This window comes from Gadus chalcogrammus, chromosome 16, assembly GCF_026213295.1.
Source record: "Gadus chalcogrammus isolate NIFS_2021 chromosome 16, NIFS_Gcha_1.0, whole genome shotgun sequence".
Taxonomy (NCBI): domain Eukaryota; kingdom Metazoa; phylum Chordata; class Actinopteri; order Gadiformes; family Gadidae; genus Gadus; species Gadus chalcogrammus.
The window spans coordinates 22,853,128-22,870,696 of record NC_079427.1 but is presented as its reverse complement, the minus strand read 5'-3'; the positions used below and the strand labels follow the sequence as shown (position 1 = coordinate 22,870,696).

The following is a 17,569-nucleotide window of genomic DNA, read 5'->3' as shown; positions in this document are numbered from 1 at the left end:
GCCTGTCCAACAGTGCTAATGGGGTGGAAAGGTGTTCCATTATTGGTCCGAGCTAACATTCTCGTGTGTCAAAACTGGGACTTCACTTTATCTAAAAAGATGTAAGGGATTGAAAATCGGTATGGTTATAAAATACATTTGCTGGTATATGTACAGTTCTAGTTAATATTACACAAGTTGTGTGATATTCCTACAGTGCAAACATGTTATCTGGTCAATAGCGTGGTTACCCTTGTGTGCAGCTTAATTAATGCTGGCTAGGCTACTATACATTTGGCTGAGTCAATGAGTCGACTTAGAACCATGTGCCAGAGCTAAAGCTTATATAGCATTTGAAGGATCTGCCATGGCCTATGAACCGGTCATCCTCCTTTCTCCTTTCCCCTTTCTACGGGCTAAATCCACAGCTTTAGCTGATGAGATTATGCAGACAGCACAGTGAGCCTATGGCGCTAAGCCAAACAACAGACACATGAATCAAATGCCAAACGATGTTCGCATAAAAGGGACCCTGGTTTCGACCCTTTTGCTAAATGCAAAGATAGCTTTGTCAAGATTAAAGAGCCAGTGACCCCACTGTTTCAGCTGGAAATAGAAAAACCTGTTTTGGGCTTACAGTTTTAATTATTTGCCAGGGGAGGACAAGGGGAGTGGTTTCATTGAGACTGAATTGTTATCCCCATGGTAACGGCTCACGGCAACTTTGTGTTGTTTTGTACGACTTTGCTTAGCTAGCTATCTAGTAGCGTACTCGTCATTGAGCGATAAGGTAAATTGTACGGTCCCACCTAGTACTTGACTATCAACACTAAAATCCTGCTTTCTGCAGGATTAGCCTATGCAAAATGTATCAGGTGACGTTCCTTTCATGACGTTTGAGTGCTTTTACGAGGCACTCAGACGTCACGAAAGAACACCACCTGTGTTAGCAGCCGTGTGGGACACTCCTAAAGTGTTTTGAGTCCAAAGATTTTACCTTCTTTTCTAGTCAGTGTTATTTTAGTAACAGGGATGAAATGGAATAGATATAATAGAAGATAGTTTACTAACATATTACCTATTAAAAAAAAGAAGGGTTTGACTCTTTGACCAAACTGTTGTGTATGTATGCGTGTGTGTATCCTGAGATAAAATAACAAAAGGTTAAATAATTTGGTAAATCATTCGGAGGTACAGAAAGCTGGTCATGAAGTAAGATGCAGAATTGTGAGAACATCTTTGGCCAAGGGCTTGATTAGTCAACTCATCAGCCAAACTCATTCTTACAGATAAAAAAGAGAATCTAGCATACATTAGATGCCAAAACATTGACCTATCTGGACTATAGCAACTACTAAATGGCTGTATAAAATTACACCAAATAGTTTTGCTTAATGTGACACAAATGTTTTGATTGGTGTTCTTTGACATTTTACTTGATGCTACCAGCCAAACAATTGGTTAAAGCTGGATATTTCGAATGCGACAGCAAGCAATAGTGATTTGGCAACAAAAGTCTGACAACCAACGATGTGTTTCTCTGATAAAGAAATGATACATGTGCTATATGACTCATATCATGGTAGACCCTCTAAATTGAACAGGGGTATAGCAAAACCATTTTACAACACAACTTCAGAATTGTAATCATAAGCTTATGATTCAAATGTAGATCCTTTGCACACAAAAAAACACTGTACGTTATATACAGAATTATTCACACTATGTTTTCCATTAATTCATATATACCTACCCAGAGGTGCGACTCTCTCAGAATGGCAGCAGAGGAACAATACCATTATCCACTGAACATGCTAGGTGAAGCTCGGCCAAGTTCTGGCTGCTACCATAGAAGACTCCTTGTGAGGGCAGCTTGGAGGAAAACCCAAAGGGTATTCTCTGCACCGTGACATTGTGAAAATGTCCCTTGAAAAGTAAAATATTCCGTGTGTCTGAACCGAGAGAGCAAGTCTACAATCCATCTTCTAAGAAGAGCAATGAAAGAGCGTATGTACCGTACACACACCCAGACACTTAAGAGGATAAGCAGAGAACCAAGAGGGCAGATTACAGAAGGTCTCTAGGATCTGCGATTGGCTTGTATGCCACAGGACCCAAATGCTAAATTTACCAATGTAAATGTACCTATTTGAAACCCAGCAGGCCATGCAGCTAGATGATAAGGTTTGACCCTTTGATCTGGGGTGATTTCGTTATTCTTTATTAAGTGATCGAGCATTGTGATCGTGTGTGAATGTCAAAAGGGTCTCCCTAACAAAGCAGCCCTTTGTTTTTTCATTGGCAAGGTATTTTGAAAGATTTAATAAATCAGTGTTTTATCTGATATATTTTGTCTGATCAATCAGCTCCTTAGGAGGTCACATAACATAAAGTGACATTATAAAACAGGAAAGTGGTCTATGTTTTGAATCTTCAAATAATAATTATATTACCATTTTATATGAATTGTCGGTATATGAGGAGGCTGTGTCCGGCCACCTCCCTTGTGTTCTCTCGAATACCAATGCCAAATGTCTCCAAAGGGAAACAATGAAGGCTAATCTAATCTAATGTGTGACATGGAGCCTGACCACCCATGTGACGGGAGTAGCAAATCAAATGATATTCTGTTGGCATGTTTAAAAAATTAGGAGGGAATTGGTTCTTTAGGGCAGTAGCGTAATATTGACCTTTACAAAGGGAAATTCATGTCTACTGGTGTTGGCTATCTTGTTTAGACAACTTCATTCTTGTTAATTTGCTGACAAAAGCAATTTTAATGATATCGTGACCAACTCTTCAAGAGGAAATGCACAGTAGAAAACACCAAAGTGAGCCCCGGATCTTACCAAGGGTTAACTTCTCTTTGTTTTCATGAAAGTACACATAAATATCGATGAAATAAGAAATTGTCTACAGCGCTAAAAAATTGAAAAGACTGGATTTAAAGCAATGTATTGTATGTAAAGTGAACACAATAGTCAATATGAATATCTTCTTTTATAAGCATTGTGGAAAATTAATAAATAATGAATACGTTTAAATGTGCAGTCATTGGCAAAAAAGAAAAAACGCTTTTGGCATAAGCATCAGCTTTCATTCTGTTTGGAACCCTAATGCTAAACCGAACATATACAACAATCAAAAACAAAAAATTACAGCCTCATATACAAACATCCATTTCATTAATCTTGTCTAGCTGTTGTCAAGTGCTACGCTGCTGCTCTAAGTTATTATAAAAAGAGATGTAGCTAAGAAAGCTGTGCTCGCCTTTCCCGCGAAAGAAATGATCTCCCATTTTAGATACTGAAAGGTGAAACAAATGTTGAGCTTCTACTCACTTAGGGCCGAGTCAAGGTGTGATGTGATCTTCCAAACTAACTCGCCTAATGCGCTTGCAAAATCCCAATACAAAAACGTATTCTATAAAGACATCTGACTTTGCATACAAAAATAACAGAATTAGCAATATTTTGCATCAATATAATTACATTCTGCCTAACTGGAGTATAATGAATACATTGCAACATTTGCCTTTATGTTAGCCCCATCAGATGGCATGGCAATATGTTTGCCTATGATGGAAACCATTGAAGTATTTGTTTGATACCTTTCCAAAATACTTTGCATATGATTCCATATTTGAATAAAAAATATACATGGTCTGTGTTTGTTTGCCTCATTGGCAAATATCAACTAGACCATGTTCTCTCCCACCTGAATAGAACTATACCAGGAGAGTAGAACTAGAAAATGTATCTGGTGTTCAAACTATCATTAGATATTTGAAACTATATAAAAGCAAGATGCCAAGGAGATGCACAGTATGTCTCTGAAAACCAAATCAAGAGAATAATACCAGCCTCTGGAACCTTTAAGCTTGCTTAAGCTGTATTTTAGAGGGCCAGTCAGGAAGGTATTTCCACACAAACAATACCTAATAGAGTACCCAGAATATCATTGCTGATAAAAGTGACCATGTCTATAGCGTATTTACTAGGGGTGGGAAAAATAATCGATTCCTCGATGCATCACGATTCTCGCTAGAACGATTTTGTCTCGATGCAGATCAATTAATAATCTGAATTATTATTTATTTTTTTGCTGCTGCAACATTCTGTTCGCCAGAGAGGGACAATTTTTGTAATTTTAAAATTATTTAATTTATCTTCAGTGTGTATTGGCCAATCTGATTTGTCGTTACACGATTGCGATTCAGCCTACGCATAGCATGCGCGCAAACTCACAGCCAGACACAAGATCTCCTTCTAATACAAGAGCATTTTTTCCTTTAATGACATAGAAAGGAAAGATTAGAAATAAAATAAAACTGAAACCTATTTTTTGCATGCTTCCATATTGTGTTATAATGCAAGCTGCATTGATTATTGCATTGTTCATAGAAAGTCATATTTGTGACAAAAGCTTTCTCTCTTATGAAATATTAGATAAGCTAATTCATCTGTTGATGTCTTTAATGATCATCACAAAAGTATACAAAAGTGGCAAAGCAACAATTGTCCTCCCTACAATTTGACGGTTGTATCCGTATCATAATGCTTTGAATTCAGTTTGGTCCAGGGTCATCGAGGGATCAAGTGATTCATCCCACTCAACAGCTCACCCTCACATCCTTCCATCCCAAAGATTCACTTTGATCACTACACTGACCAAATGGAAACCCTCACATTTTTACAACCTGGTTATCTTAACCAAACACCATTTGTGACAGCATAATCTTCCATTCCCCACTTCCATGCATTTCTGAGATAGACACTTATCTCTCTCTCACTTGACTATCCAGCCAATTTTGATGGAAGTAGATAACACAAAATACCATTTTGTAAAAAAAATTTCAACGATGAATTTGAGCCCTAAAAACAATCCCAATATTTTTTTTTACCAATTATCCGGAAATGTGAATTCTGCACTCTGCCTTTGTATTACTGTGTTTGTACCTTGAGTTAAAAACACATGTTAAATCTGAAGTTATCAATACACTTTGAATGTGCATTATCGATGCCCTTTGAAATGGGTAATGCTGAGGTAAACTTACGGTGCGTGACGCCAGCCAGGGTCTGATAGAAGGTGGGCGTGTCGCTGTCATCTGTGAGAGTAACGCAAACTCCCCCGGAGAGCAGCCACCTGGAAAGTGTGAAGGCCTCCTTGTTCTGCAGGAGCCAGAACCTGAAGCGGTCATAGTTGACCTTCTCCCCCTGGGATAGGATATGAATTAGGTCTAGCTTATCAACAACTGATATGGTTTTCCAATAAATTCAATGAAGAGCTGTTATTTGCCGTAAATTTATTTTTGATGCATATGTACTTTATTGATTTGAGAAGCCTATAAGGAGCTTGGATTGAAGAAAGGAGTCATTGAGGAGGCAGGGGTTAGGGATAAGCTTGGTTGTTAACTGACCTCACTAAAACACTTCCTGAGCGAGGGCGGGACCTCCCCGTCTAGGATCCGCAGGACTGCCTCCATGTCATCCCTGGCAGCATAGCCACCCTGCTCGCTGGCAAACAGGCTGAAGAGGTCTGCAAACACCCAGATATACACACACGTTTCATTCTCCTCCCCTTGACCCGTGTGTAAAGAAGCTCATGCGCTAGCAGTCAGGATAACATTAACAAAACTGAAAAACATCCCAATCAATAATTCAGAGAGAGAGGGAATTGGGATGAAACTAACCAACATGCTTAGCTCAACACACAGTCGACATTTTCTCTTCAATAATATACTGTCCACTAGGGCGTTGACTCCGAACTTCGTTATTCTAAAATAATAATAATATCAAAAAATAAATCAAAATTCGAACGAATATTAGGCAGCCCTTAATATTCAAACCTGTTATGGGCAGGCCAAGAGGGAGAGACGTCAGAGAACCCGACCCAGTCTATTAATAATATTGTAATAACCACGGAAGAGGCAGTGAATGAAGTATTGATTAGACAGCGATTTATTAGAAACCTAATAAACCGTTAGAACACGCAAGACCGGTAACCATAGCAACGCGGTAAACAAACCTGACGAAGCCCAATCCAGGTCTTACTGAAGGCATTTAATGGTCAAAATATTATTAATAAATATTCAAATATATTCAAATATTAATATTAATAAACAAACAAACTTCAAATAGGATTTTTGGGCAAAAGTCAAAGCCCTACTGTCCACACAGGGATTGTAAGCTATAAATTAACAATTGAGACGGTGCCACGTGCATTGTTGCCATGATGATGAGAGGGTGTGTGGTTTGTTTCTCAGATAATATTAAATAAATTCATTCATTAAATGAATTCTACTGCAATATTTTAGTCATAAAAAACATTCCATTTCCTCCATCATAGTGTATTGTGTAGCATACTGGGGAAAAATGTAATGCTGACACCAGCAGTATTCAGAGTTGGCTGCTGCTGTCATATACATATTTATTTATTTATTATTTCATTATGCACCATTCACTAGTGTGTATTGTGACCATAAACACATTCACCATCTTCATGGCCTAAATTCACCTGTATTCAGCATGTTCCTGCAATACAGTTGTGTAATTATTCAAATAGGAAGAGACATGATCATAAAGAATACACAAGCACAAGCAGTGGACACTTGACACTTTCATAAAAGTACTTCCACAAGCCCACTTATTTTATATCACACATGCAAGCTAATTGTTTCTCTGTTGCTCTGTGAAATAGATATATCAGCCTGCTCTGGGACTTACATTTGGCCTTCTCTTCATCTCGCCCTCTGGTCAGAAGCACCAGGCCGACAATCAGATTGTTGAAGTGAAGCCCTTTGGGTGAGCCGCCAAAGGAGGTATAGATTACCTGAACAAAAACAACAACCATCATGACAATGCCTTCATAACATTACACGGTGCACAACGGAAATTCTGCTTTCGATTTTTTTTCCCCATATTTAAATCAATCATAGTTCATAGTTAAATAGTTGTGATGCATAAAAACATTTCCAAAGAAAACATGCATGTTTACTTAAAACGCAGTTCTGCATTTACATTTACTATGGTTAAATAATAAACCCTGTCCCTTGTATTGGATAAATATTGGGCTTTATACCAAACCCTAATCCTGGTTTCAAACAGGTGTGCTGTTTAATGGTAAGAAACTAACAAAAACGAACAAAAGGGTAAATATATTTAGAGTAGACACATTCTTAAAAGTTGTACCTGTCGTAAATTAACTTTCATTTAATGTTCATTGAAGCAAATGTAATTGTTGCCAATGACAGCAACAGTTAATGGAGGAAGAAAATAAAGGTTTCCCAGAAGGAAGTGAAAGGGATATGAAAATATTGCCAACTTAAAAACCTTAAAATCAATCATTAATCATGACACTTAACCATTTCTGTATGTGACTCCCTATATCCTATATTCTATGAATCAATGACAGCAAGGAGTCTCGTTTCTCAGCTGGTAAATTTATTTTACATGTGCTCGTTGCATGAACTTTACAGCCCTGGAGTTATTCGTTGGACCTGGGGTGCATGGTGTGTTGTATATAACCCGGCCAGCACACCAATGGAAAAATAAGACAAGACAAATGAAAGTGAAGTGAAATTCCTTGAGTGACAGAATTGGCTAATTGAAAGGTTCATTTCAGAATAAGTACCAAGCCCTTGTGACTGCGAAGGCTGATGCACAAATATTTTGAGATCCGATCTATATAATCTATATAAATATATTTTGTATCTTTTTGTGTGCCTTCATGGATCATCTTGGGTCGCTACAAGGAGCATTGCCTACATGGGTAGCACATGAGTGGGTGGAGCCACCGAGCTGCTCCCCAGATGGATCTTTCAATCGTATCATAATTATTTGTGGATGCGTGAAGATTTTCGCCAAATGATATATCTATTTTTTTCCTAACTAGGGAAATACGGACTACGGGACCACAGTTGATCAAATTCAATACAGGATTCCGTAGTTATTGAACTTGAGAAGGTAACTTTCAAAGTATGAATTGATGTGTCATTGAACAAAGTAATTTGATTGAATGCTTTGGGCCCTGTGGTTAATGTTAAACATGAACCTTTTTAGTAATAGCCAGTGAGGAGTTGCGCAACAAACTTTAGGTAACTAAACAGACCACATTTTGGTTTAACATCCATTTTTGACACATTTTGTATCTCAACCAGCCATCGTTATCTCTACTATCCAGTGAAATTAGGAAGTTTCACTGGATAGTACTGTAATTACAGCGCAACCACTTTTCTGGACAGATGTACCGAACAACATGCACAAACCAAACCTAGCAAACCGAACACTTTAACGTAACCTAGCTACTGTTAGCTGGAACATTATTATGCAAAATAAATTTTGCATAATTGTCCTGTTTGGGGATGTTTCTGAAAACTCTGCAATACTTATTCACTGAAAATGTATATAAATTTAAATGTATTTATTATAAAAAATTCCAGAGGTTACCATACACTTCCAACGTTTCCAACTGCAGAGCCTTTCCTGATAGCTAATAAGTAATTCACAATGGCACAAAAACGAATTGTGGATTTTTTGGTAAAGGCAAGGCTAGGCAAGGCAACTTTATTTATATAGCACTTTTCATACACAAGGCAGACTCAAAACCACTTTCTAAAAATGTTTTACTGACCCATGCTTGACATTTCCCTTTCCATTGCTTTCATTGACCCTCTCAATGTTGCGCGTTAGTTCCGCACTAATGATTAAACGCATTCACTAGGGCCGACAGCTCCACAGTGTCATGTAATGTCGCCACCGTTGCAAAATGTAGAGATATTTTTCATATAGAATATCAGCACCAACAACTCAAAGCCCCTTCCTGCTGGCCTGCCAGTAAGATAATGAGTCATAGCCTGCACAGTTTGTCAGTCTGCCTGAGTTTAAAAATGCCATACTCGCACTGTTCTTTAGTTGGTTGTCATGATCTTGTCAGTGATTGACGACCTGTCACTGTTCCAGTTGCTCATCCTTAAAGTGGAGAGAGAAAGCGGACGACGAGAGCGGACCAGAGAGGTGTAATTGGGAGTTCATGACGTTAAATGTCATACATTTGAATACAATTTGGAAGACACGGCGGCAATCATTTTTTAGCAAGATGTATGTAGCGGAAACCCTGCAGCACATTGTAAATGTGTTGTGTTTTTATGAACGACCCTGACTACACAGCTAAGCTGCAAACAAGATGGGGCATTGCTGCAGATGCATTAAGTTTAAGACCTCAGGTCTATTTGTGGGACAGTCTGGTAGAGAAATACACACAAGTAGCCTCATCTTTTTCTGCCTTATGCCGTTGATTTAATGAGTTTGGAATTAAGAGTCCCTAGAAATTAGTGACGAGTATGTTTGATTTCACTGCAACTTACCTCAGCTACTTTAGGGGGTACACTGTCACCCAGGACCTCTCTGTAGAAGCATTGCTGGGTCATGTAGTAGGAAAGTCCACTGGTCCTCTTGAAAGCATCCTTCAGCCGCTTCAGTTCCACATCAGTGACTACAATGACATAGGAGAAGGAGGAGAAAGATAAAACAATAAAAAAATGCTCTGCTCCTGGACCTTAATTTAATCCTCTGTCTTCAAACAGTCTGATGACTCCCTAATAAGTTACTGTTGTTTTCCGTCTCGCTCGGAAGGTGACTTATGACTGAAAGCTGTGGTGATACATCATTTTGTAATTTTCAAGTTCAACAACAGTCAATGGAAAACAAGCAAACCATGAACATGTGGATGTCCTTCAGTCCACACACAGGATTTGACATGAACTTCATTTGAGTCTTTACCTTAACATTTTGTTACTATTTAATCTGCTGTTTGCCCTGGAAGATAAAGGCTGCCGCTAACAACTTAGTCAGCCTTGTATTCTGCAAAAAAACAGAACGTGCAAACCTATTGTGTCCTTTTCCCCTATTATTCAAAATGTATGTAAAAAGAAAGAGTTCTGTGTTTTCTTTTTTACAGAGTTGTCTGCATATATGTACCTACCAAATATGCAACATCCATTTAAAAAATGGATTGCTCCCCCAAGTCCCTGCTACCTAGTTATGCACAATGCAGGCTCAGACATTTTATTCAATGCACCTTGTTTGTGTAATGGCCTGACCTGGCCACTCAATCAGTCAAGCACAGGATGAATTAACATTTGTATTTCGTAACCTCAATTTTCCTCAGCCATGTAATTGACTATGCTAGAGCCTGGTTATATATGAACAAACGTGCATTCTGAATGCGCACACACTACACACACAGCATCATACTGTAAATTGCAGATAGTGTCTAAAACAGTTATTCACGAAACCATGAATGTTTAATATACGAGTAAAGACAAAACTGCTGAACCTCCATGTGCTTCATCCCATACAGAACTACATACATCCACTCCATGGCTGTGAGGCAGTCCCCGAAATTGACGCACAGTCCCGGGTTGAATGTTGATTAAATGCAGTTTGCTTGATAAAGAAAATACAGACTCAGAATTCAATAACTGTTACTTAAGGGGAAAATACTGCATCAGTAGGAGCTTTTATAATTTTTTCTAGACACAAAATTCCTTTGTACCGTTTTGCCTGAATTATCAAAAATAATTAAGAACATATACGTAGGCTTTCTAAGGAGCTGAAGGAAGTCAAAGAGGATTCCTGAAATAGGCCTATCTTCTGTTGTTCATCAAAGTGTTGAGTGACTTTTCATTTACATTTCTTCAGAAACCTTTTGATCCGCTGAGACCAAATGGAAGCTTTGAGTATTACCAACAATAGGGCAAAGGCAATGTCGGAAGGTTGTGCATTATATTCCATGAAGGCCAGTTAAGAGTTAATAATAAACTAGTAACTTTCATAGCTCACCAGAGATAGGGACAACATGAGCCCAATGCAGCCGTGTTCTCTAACATGCAATAGAAGAAATTTGAAGAGATATTTACTACTTCATGAGGCAACAAAGGGCCAACTACTGATTGTTCACAACTAAGAGCAGCCGGAGAGACATTAAAACATGAACATGAACATGTACAAACCATAGCACAGGTAAAAACCTTCTGAATTTCAAGCATTTGATAACAACAGTTGTGTATTGTACTATTCAAGTTAGTGGTGTTCGTCTCTCTTAAAAAGGTGGCCAGCCACATGGCCTATTGTTGGTATAATAAAACCAACACATACTGGATTAAGAAGTGTTACCCAGCAGCAACCCTATCCACAATCTCTTTTATGTTTCAAAGCTGTGGAAAATCAGTTGTGGATCCGCTTCACGACCTTCTAAAGCCCAACAACCTAGCCTAATTCCTGTTAGGGCTCTGACCTTGAGCAACGATCCTCATGTATGAACTGTTCAAAGACGCATTCTGTTTAGATGGCACCATAATATGCATCACAAATGTCAAACAGATATCTAGCAGGCTATTTGGACCAGTCACCGACTGGTCCAAATATGTGCTGTGAAAAGTGTTGAGGGAGCAACAACGAGCTGTTCATAACACCAATGGTTGTGTTTTCTATTATTAACTGCCTCTGTTCAATGCATTTTTTATTTGATAGTGGAGGATGAGAAAAAATAAATAAGTGCATGGATTTTAGACCAGGAATGTTAAATGACAACTGATGATACAGATAGAGAGAAAAGCATCGCTCAGTCAGTGAGAGAGAAGCGACAATAGGCTTGTCAATTGCAATAATGGTCAGAATAAATTGATTCAATAAATGTGTTAGAAGCAGAAGGATTTATTTTACCTTTTACAGATTGGATGAATGCAACTAATTAAATGTAGGTAGGTACTACATTGATTTAAGCTAAACAGAAAGGTCTTATTGGAAGAAATAATGTTTTTTTTTATAATTAGTCATATGACATAGGCCTAATAATAATTAAAAAAAAACATACACACACAGAAACATGTGGACATCATGCACACAGCAATTAACCACTGACCATCATGTAGCCATGCAGGATCCATGAAGTGCTCGTTATTTTGAAAAGTTAAACCAGGCCCAATGGGTCAGAGCTTCGAAAGTGACATTAAAGTTAATAGACTTCATATGACAACACACCCTTTCGTTTTTGTGTGAAAATGGAAAAAGTCTGTGAACCAACCCAGTACATGGTCATGAAGAAAGAAGCAGCCTTTGCCAACCGATTGTTTACGTTTTACAAAAGGAAATGCTCGGAAGACATTTCAATAGGTCACATGTAAACAATGATCTACATTCTTAGATGTAGCAGTGTAAAATTAAAACACAGAGTATGGATTCACACCGCTGCAACTCTTCATCAACCACAGCTTGGAATACTATACAACAGCTTGTTTGTTACCTGTTTTTTTTTGGAAGTTAATCAGATGCATCACTTGCCTCTGTGTTACGAGAAGGGTAGAGATAACGATGGCGAAATAGATGACACGAAACATGCTCTTCCAGCTTTGATTCTGGAAGCCGCAGTTCAGCTTTCCCAAGCTGAATGTTAACCGATACATAATCGCCCGATTTAACATTATTCATTAGGGTAAAAAATAAAATAAAATGTTTGTGTTTAGTGCTTAACTAACGTTACTGCACTGACACGTCAGTTAGGTTGTCCCCAATACGCCAAGCTATATGCCGTAGGCAACCAGAAGCGCTTTTGCTGGTTCAGGCCCTCACTTTAATTTGCGTGGAAATGCATGCATATGTTATTGATTTAGATTTAAATAATCGACCCTGAGTCTCAACAACGGAGATGGTATGTTCGAGACCTCTTTGGGTTTCAAAACAGAAAAAGTGGATTGATGCTGGATAGATCATCTATCGTATACACATATTGAACGCAATATAAATGTGTCTTTATATTACTAAGAAATAAGCCTACAGGTGAGGGAAAAATGTATGAAGTGACGACTGTCACAAGCATTTAAGAAACCACTCATCTGCCCTTTGAAGCTCCTAGGCTTCAGACCGCAGGGATTCATACGACTTAAGTCTGTCAGCGAGCTGACATCTCGAACACATCATAAGAATCAGTGGACGCCTGCTAGCTAATGCAGCTTGTGTTGCTCAGCTAACATCACATTCATGTGCATTCAAGGCGCATTTCAAAGCTATCGTTGGCATACTTCGAAAAAGATCTGCATTGCGTGTTTGCTCTTAGTCCAAGCAGAGCCCGTCTCTGTCGTTAGCATATGACTAGCAGGCTAGCTAACGGGGCGAGCTTGGGTAGGCTCACGCAGACGTGATGGATTTAGCTTTGGTTTGGTCTCTTACCTCTCTTGACCGCCTCGTCGTACGACAGGAAACCTATCCGTGACTCTTTGGCCCCCATGCTCCCTTCATTTCATTGTGGTGGAAGGAATATGTGGCCGTTGTTAGCTCTGTCTGAGGAGTGCCTGTTGCCTTATCCGTTTATTGTGAAACCCGTCCTGTGTGCAGTGTGTATGTGGTGAACGGGTGAATGTTGTTGCTCCGTGTTCCCAGAGACGGCTCCTCCTCTTCGCCGACGCCTCCACGCTAGGTCACGTGACCCACGCTGGGTCACATGACCCGAGCGGCCTGTCACTGACACCACAGACCACCATGACACAAGCAACGAGAGTTGTAAACAAAAGTCAGACGGATATGTTTTTAATTATTATTATTTTTAAGTTTTAAGCGTATAACCTAAATTATAGCAGAAGATGATGTGTGTGTTAATAGTGTGTTGTAATGATCGTTTTAACTCTCAGTTCCAACGTGTTTGAACCGATACCATTTCGCGTCCACAAACAAGCGCAACAGCAATCTCTAGTGGATTGCGGTTTTGAACCATCTGTGTGTTATAACAAGTTAAACTAAATAATATTATAACAAGTTAAACAATAAAAAATTCTATAATAATTTTCTCTAAATCCGTAATTTGCTTGGGGTAGTAGCTTTCATTATGAAAAATATGTATTCGTAGCCCTAATAGCTGACAATTTCTATAATTCGTTTTTAAGCTATGGATAACAATGAATAATAAAAAATGAAAAATAATAATAATCATAATAATATCCCTTATGTTGTATGGGCAATGCCTTAATTTGAATCATGTCATACTTTTTGACGTGACAAATTAAGGTCATTATTTTTGTTTCACATTTTTCTATTGCTCTTTTAGAATAACTTGATATCAATTTTGAGCTTTTTGGTGTCATCAAAGCCGCAAAACACATTGAAATGAATGGGAGATATTTCGTTTGTTCCACGGACCTATTAAAGAAGAAAAGTTCCCACGGTTGGTCTGCGGCCATTTTGAACCGCTGCGTTACGTTGCAGCCCCACGTCCTCTTTTAAACCGACGCGACGAAGGTGTGGGCGTGGTTAGCGCATTGCCTCCCTATTACATGAATTACCATGTGCTTGAAACTACCCTATTAGTTCTGATGTAAGATTAATGATATGCTGATAATTGTGAATTTTGGAATTACCTTAAACTGGCATGAGCAATTCCATAATTGTTTCGCCCGCATGCGACTCGAACCAGAAACAAAACAGGAGGTGTCATAATCCTAACTAGGCTCCAAAGGCAGGATGGCAGAATCAACAATGCGCCGACACGTTTTTGTGTACTGGCCGAATATTATCGGTATGAAAACTACATTTATCCAAATCATTCGTATATAATATATCTATAAATAAGTAAACATAATAATTGTAATCCTTGTGTATTGTGTGCTCTCCTCTAGGATACATTAGGATTGTCCTTGTATCTATCTCTTGGGTAGTCTTCAAGAGACCAGCTTTTTTTATTCCGCTGTATTCAATCTCCATACTGCTTGATGGTAATGTTGCGTCTCTACTAGTTGTATAATGTCAGCACTATACAAATGATGAATACTAGTCTATACCTAGATACTGGAGTCCAACTTGTCGACGTCGCATTTTGGCAGATGAAAGACATGGCGATGTTGGTGTTATGTTCTCAGGTGTGGACGGCTGGGTAGCCAGGAGGCTGGAGCAGACGTCCAGGTTTGGGGCTTGGCTGGATGTGGTAGTGGACAATCTAAGCAGAGGAATGCTGTGGAGCATGTTGTTCGAGGTTATACCACCATACAATAAATTCCAACTGCAGTTATAGCATCATGCTTGTGACAACTGTACTAAAATGTAACTTAATAACAAAAGATGGCAATTTAGACAAATAAGAAAAGGCCAGAGATGGCTGACTGCAAACAGTTGTTAATGTTTAAAACTATTGTTAACATTCTCTCACAACTATCAATCCTGTATAAGCAATCACTTAATTAGGTCTTACTTGGTCCCTATCTCTGTGTAGTGGGGTTGGTTGGTGACTGCAGTAGAGTGGTGTGTGTTTGTATGTAACCACAGTGCCAGAGGTGCAGACTGGAAAAGCAGCTTCACAACTAGTCCATATTTAGTGAGATCAATCATGGCAAAAGGTAAGGCATTCAACGTTACTTTTGTATGTTTAACAGATAACCTAAATACAAGCACAAGAAGCAGTTTTGTTTTTCTATGTCTTCAAGGGTTTAAGACCCCTCTGGGCGCTTGGGTGATCATTGGAATACACTGCTTACCACTGTGGCTTTATGGTCATCGCTGGGGACTCCTGTCGGCACCCCTCGGCTTGCCCCCCTTGATCCAAACTTTAGGGACTCTGGGGTTGACAGCTGGACGGCTGTTGGGCTTGGTGGCAGAGGTAGGGATTCACATGCTTGGATTTGATTTGATACATATATCTTATGCTATCTTATTCCTATGATCAATTGTATACAACAAATGAGAATACAGTGAAGCCTCACGAACAGGCTCAGCAACCTCTTCCCTTCCGTTTCCCCCAGCACTGTATGGTTAAGGCCTTGACAACAATAGGGCCCCGCCTTGACTATAACATTTTACTTATAGTCAATAATACTTCAGGTACAAAGAATATAGATAAATAAAGCATTGGTAATGTTCACATTACCAATATTGTTCACAACAATAGTCGTGCCATAAAGCTTTTTGTATGGTATTGAAACGGCATTGCTCCTCCCCCCCACCCCCCCACCTCCTTGACTAAGACATTGCCTGGGGGAAACACTGTTATCCATATTATTACATTTGAAATTTGATTACATAACACCTTTGTGACCCTTCTTATGCCCATCCCCCATTCCAACTCTCTCCATCTGTAGGTATGGTGTATATGGGTACATATCAAACATCTCATCGATGACGAGATAGAGAAGAAAAGCTGAAAACATTGCAAGCAAGCTGTCACCTTATATTACTTATTTACGCTGTATATTTATGTTAAAAATATATATTTTTTGAATGTTTCTTTATATGAATTGATGAAAACGCTGCGTATTTACTATGAGCGATGGCCGAAGAAAACTGACCAATGTGTAACCAGTTGTTACATGCCTTGCCAGTAGCCCTTGAGTTCATGGTCGTGTCTTTTTTTCCATCCGTCTTCCCACAGGTACCTCCCCTCCTTACATTCCTGATTGTAACCAGGTTTATGAATGTCTGCACCCCAGGAATGTCTCAATTTCCTTCTGACTTTCTTTTTTTTCCTTTGGATTTTTTTGTTTTCCTGTTTTCTACCTCCATCCGCCAGGTAGGGGATGGATGCAACCAGTGTATGTTTTGTTTTACTGTCTCAAGCTAGGCCATTCAGGGTTTTGGTTATTACTTACCCTTCCCTTTGTTTCCCTCACAAATAAATGTCCTTATACTTTTCAGTTGTCTCTTCAATGTTTTCCATCTCTGGTTGTTGCATTAGTTCCTTTAGCTTAGACCCTTTAGAATAATGTTTACAAGTTTAAAAAATTAAATTAAAGCATCTAGTTATGGGTTGGAGTTCAAATGTTACTGCCAAGTATGTATGCATTACTATGTGACAAATAATTGCGATAGAGGTATGTAGTTTATTTGTTAAGCTGCATAGAAGATTTATTGGAAAAGGAACTATCAACTGCACGAACTTGTTCCTCAATGGAAATGTTTTTGACCGAGGAACAGGGCAGCTTTAATCCACAGGTCTAGTCAGCCCATTGTGGTATATTTTTATGAGGTATATGTTATCAGTTACCGTATGTAATAGATTGATGTTCCCGACAAGGAAATTAGGCACAGGTATTCCACTTTTTGGAGAGATCACAGCTTTATTGAACATGTTTCAACTCATCCATCCTTGATGTCAAGCAACTTCAAGTTCCATTTCTCCGAAACTATCCGAACCAACCAACTCATCTAGCACACGATCTACTCCCTTTCATAAACGGCAGTTCAACTTTAGAACAAATTGTATATATTTTTTCTTTCAACATAATTCTCAAACCTCCACTTCCGTCTCCCATTCTAATGAGGCTTTCCTTCTAATGTTGGGCCTCATTCAATAGTTATCGATCTGTGTGGTGCTGTATAATATAACAATTAGACATGGACCATTACTTGGGGGACAACATTTTGAAATGACACTTCACGGTGCACATCATTTTGTGAAAGAAAGTGTTTCTCCTTCCAATGCTTCAATTTGACTATTTAATGGATAACATTCTGGAGAGGGCCACTAGTGGCTGAGTGGAACTTGCCACTGACTTAACTTCCCGCTAATCAAAACACTGCATTGCTGAGTTATTGAAATACAAAGGAATATGGTG

At 38.9% G+C, this 17,569-nt stretch overlaps 2 protein-coding genes across 10 annotated transcripts in view; one reads left to right on the top strand and one right to left on the bottom strand.

The window, feature by feature from the left end:
- Positions 1 to 13,485, bottom strand: part of usp32 (ubiquitin specific peptidase 32) — a 43,268-nt gene extending 29,783 nt beyond the window's left edge. For 4 of the 8 annotated variants that reach the window (XM_056611020.1, XM_056611021.1, XM_056611025.1 and 1 more), the window contains exons 1-5: positions 13,206 to 13,485; positions 9,344 to 9,471; positions 6,705 to 6,810; positions 5,399 to 5,517; positions 5,036 to 5,195 (exon numbers count right to left, since the gene is read on the bottom strand). In XM_056611020.1, coding sequence (XP_056466995.1) covers positions 5,036 to 5,195; positions 5,399 to 5,517; positions 6,705 to 6,810; positions 9,344 to 9,471; positions 13,206 to 13,263 — 571 coding nt within the window. In that variant the 5' untranslated portion in view covers positions 13,264 to 13,485. The remainder of the gene's footprint in view (positions 1 to 5,035; positions 5,196 to 5,398; positions 5,518 to 6,704; positions 6,811 to 9,343; positions 9,472 to 13,205) is intronic. The other 4 variants (XM_056611024.1, XM_056611023.1, XM_056611027.1 and 1 more) reach the window with 1 other exon arrangement.
- A 450-nt stretch (positions 13,486 to 13,935) lies between these two features.
- On the top strand, positions 13,936 to 16,722 carry si:ch1073-145m9.1 (uncharacterized). 2 transcript variants are annotated; one of them, XM_056611032.1, is made up of 6 exons: positions 13,936 to 14,544; positions 14,645 to 14,740; positions 14,885 to 14,997; positions 15,235 to 15,358; positions 15,446 to 15,618; positions 16,097 to 16,720. In XM_056611032.1, the coding sequence occupies exons 1-6, from the start codon at positions 14,490 to 14,492 to the stop codon at positions 16,157 to 16,159; spliced, it is 624 nt and encodes a 207-aa protein (XP_056467007.1). In that variant the 5' UTR covers positions 13,936 to 14,489; the 3' UTR covers positions 16,160 to 16,720. The 2 variants fall into 2 exon arrangements, with proteins under 2 accessions (XP_056467007.1, XP_056467006.1); XM_056611031.1 differs by having other exon boundaries at positions 15,235 to 15,618; positions 16,097 to 16,722.
- The last annotated feature ends 847 nt before the right edge of the window (positions 16,723 to 17,569 follow it).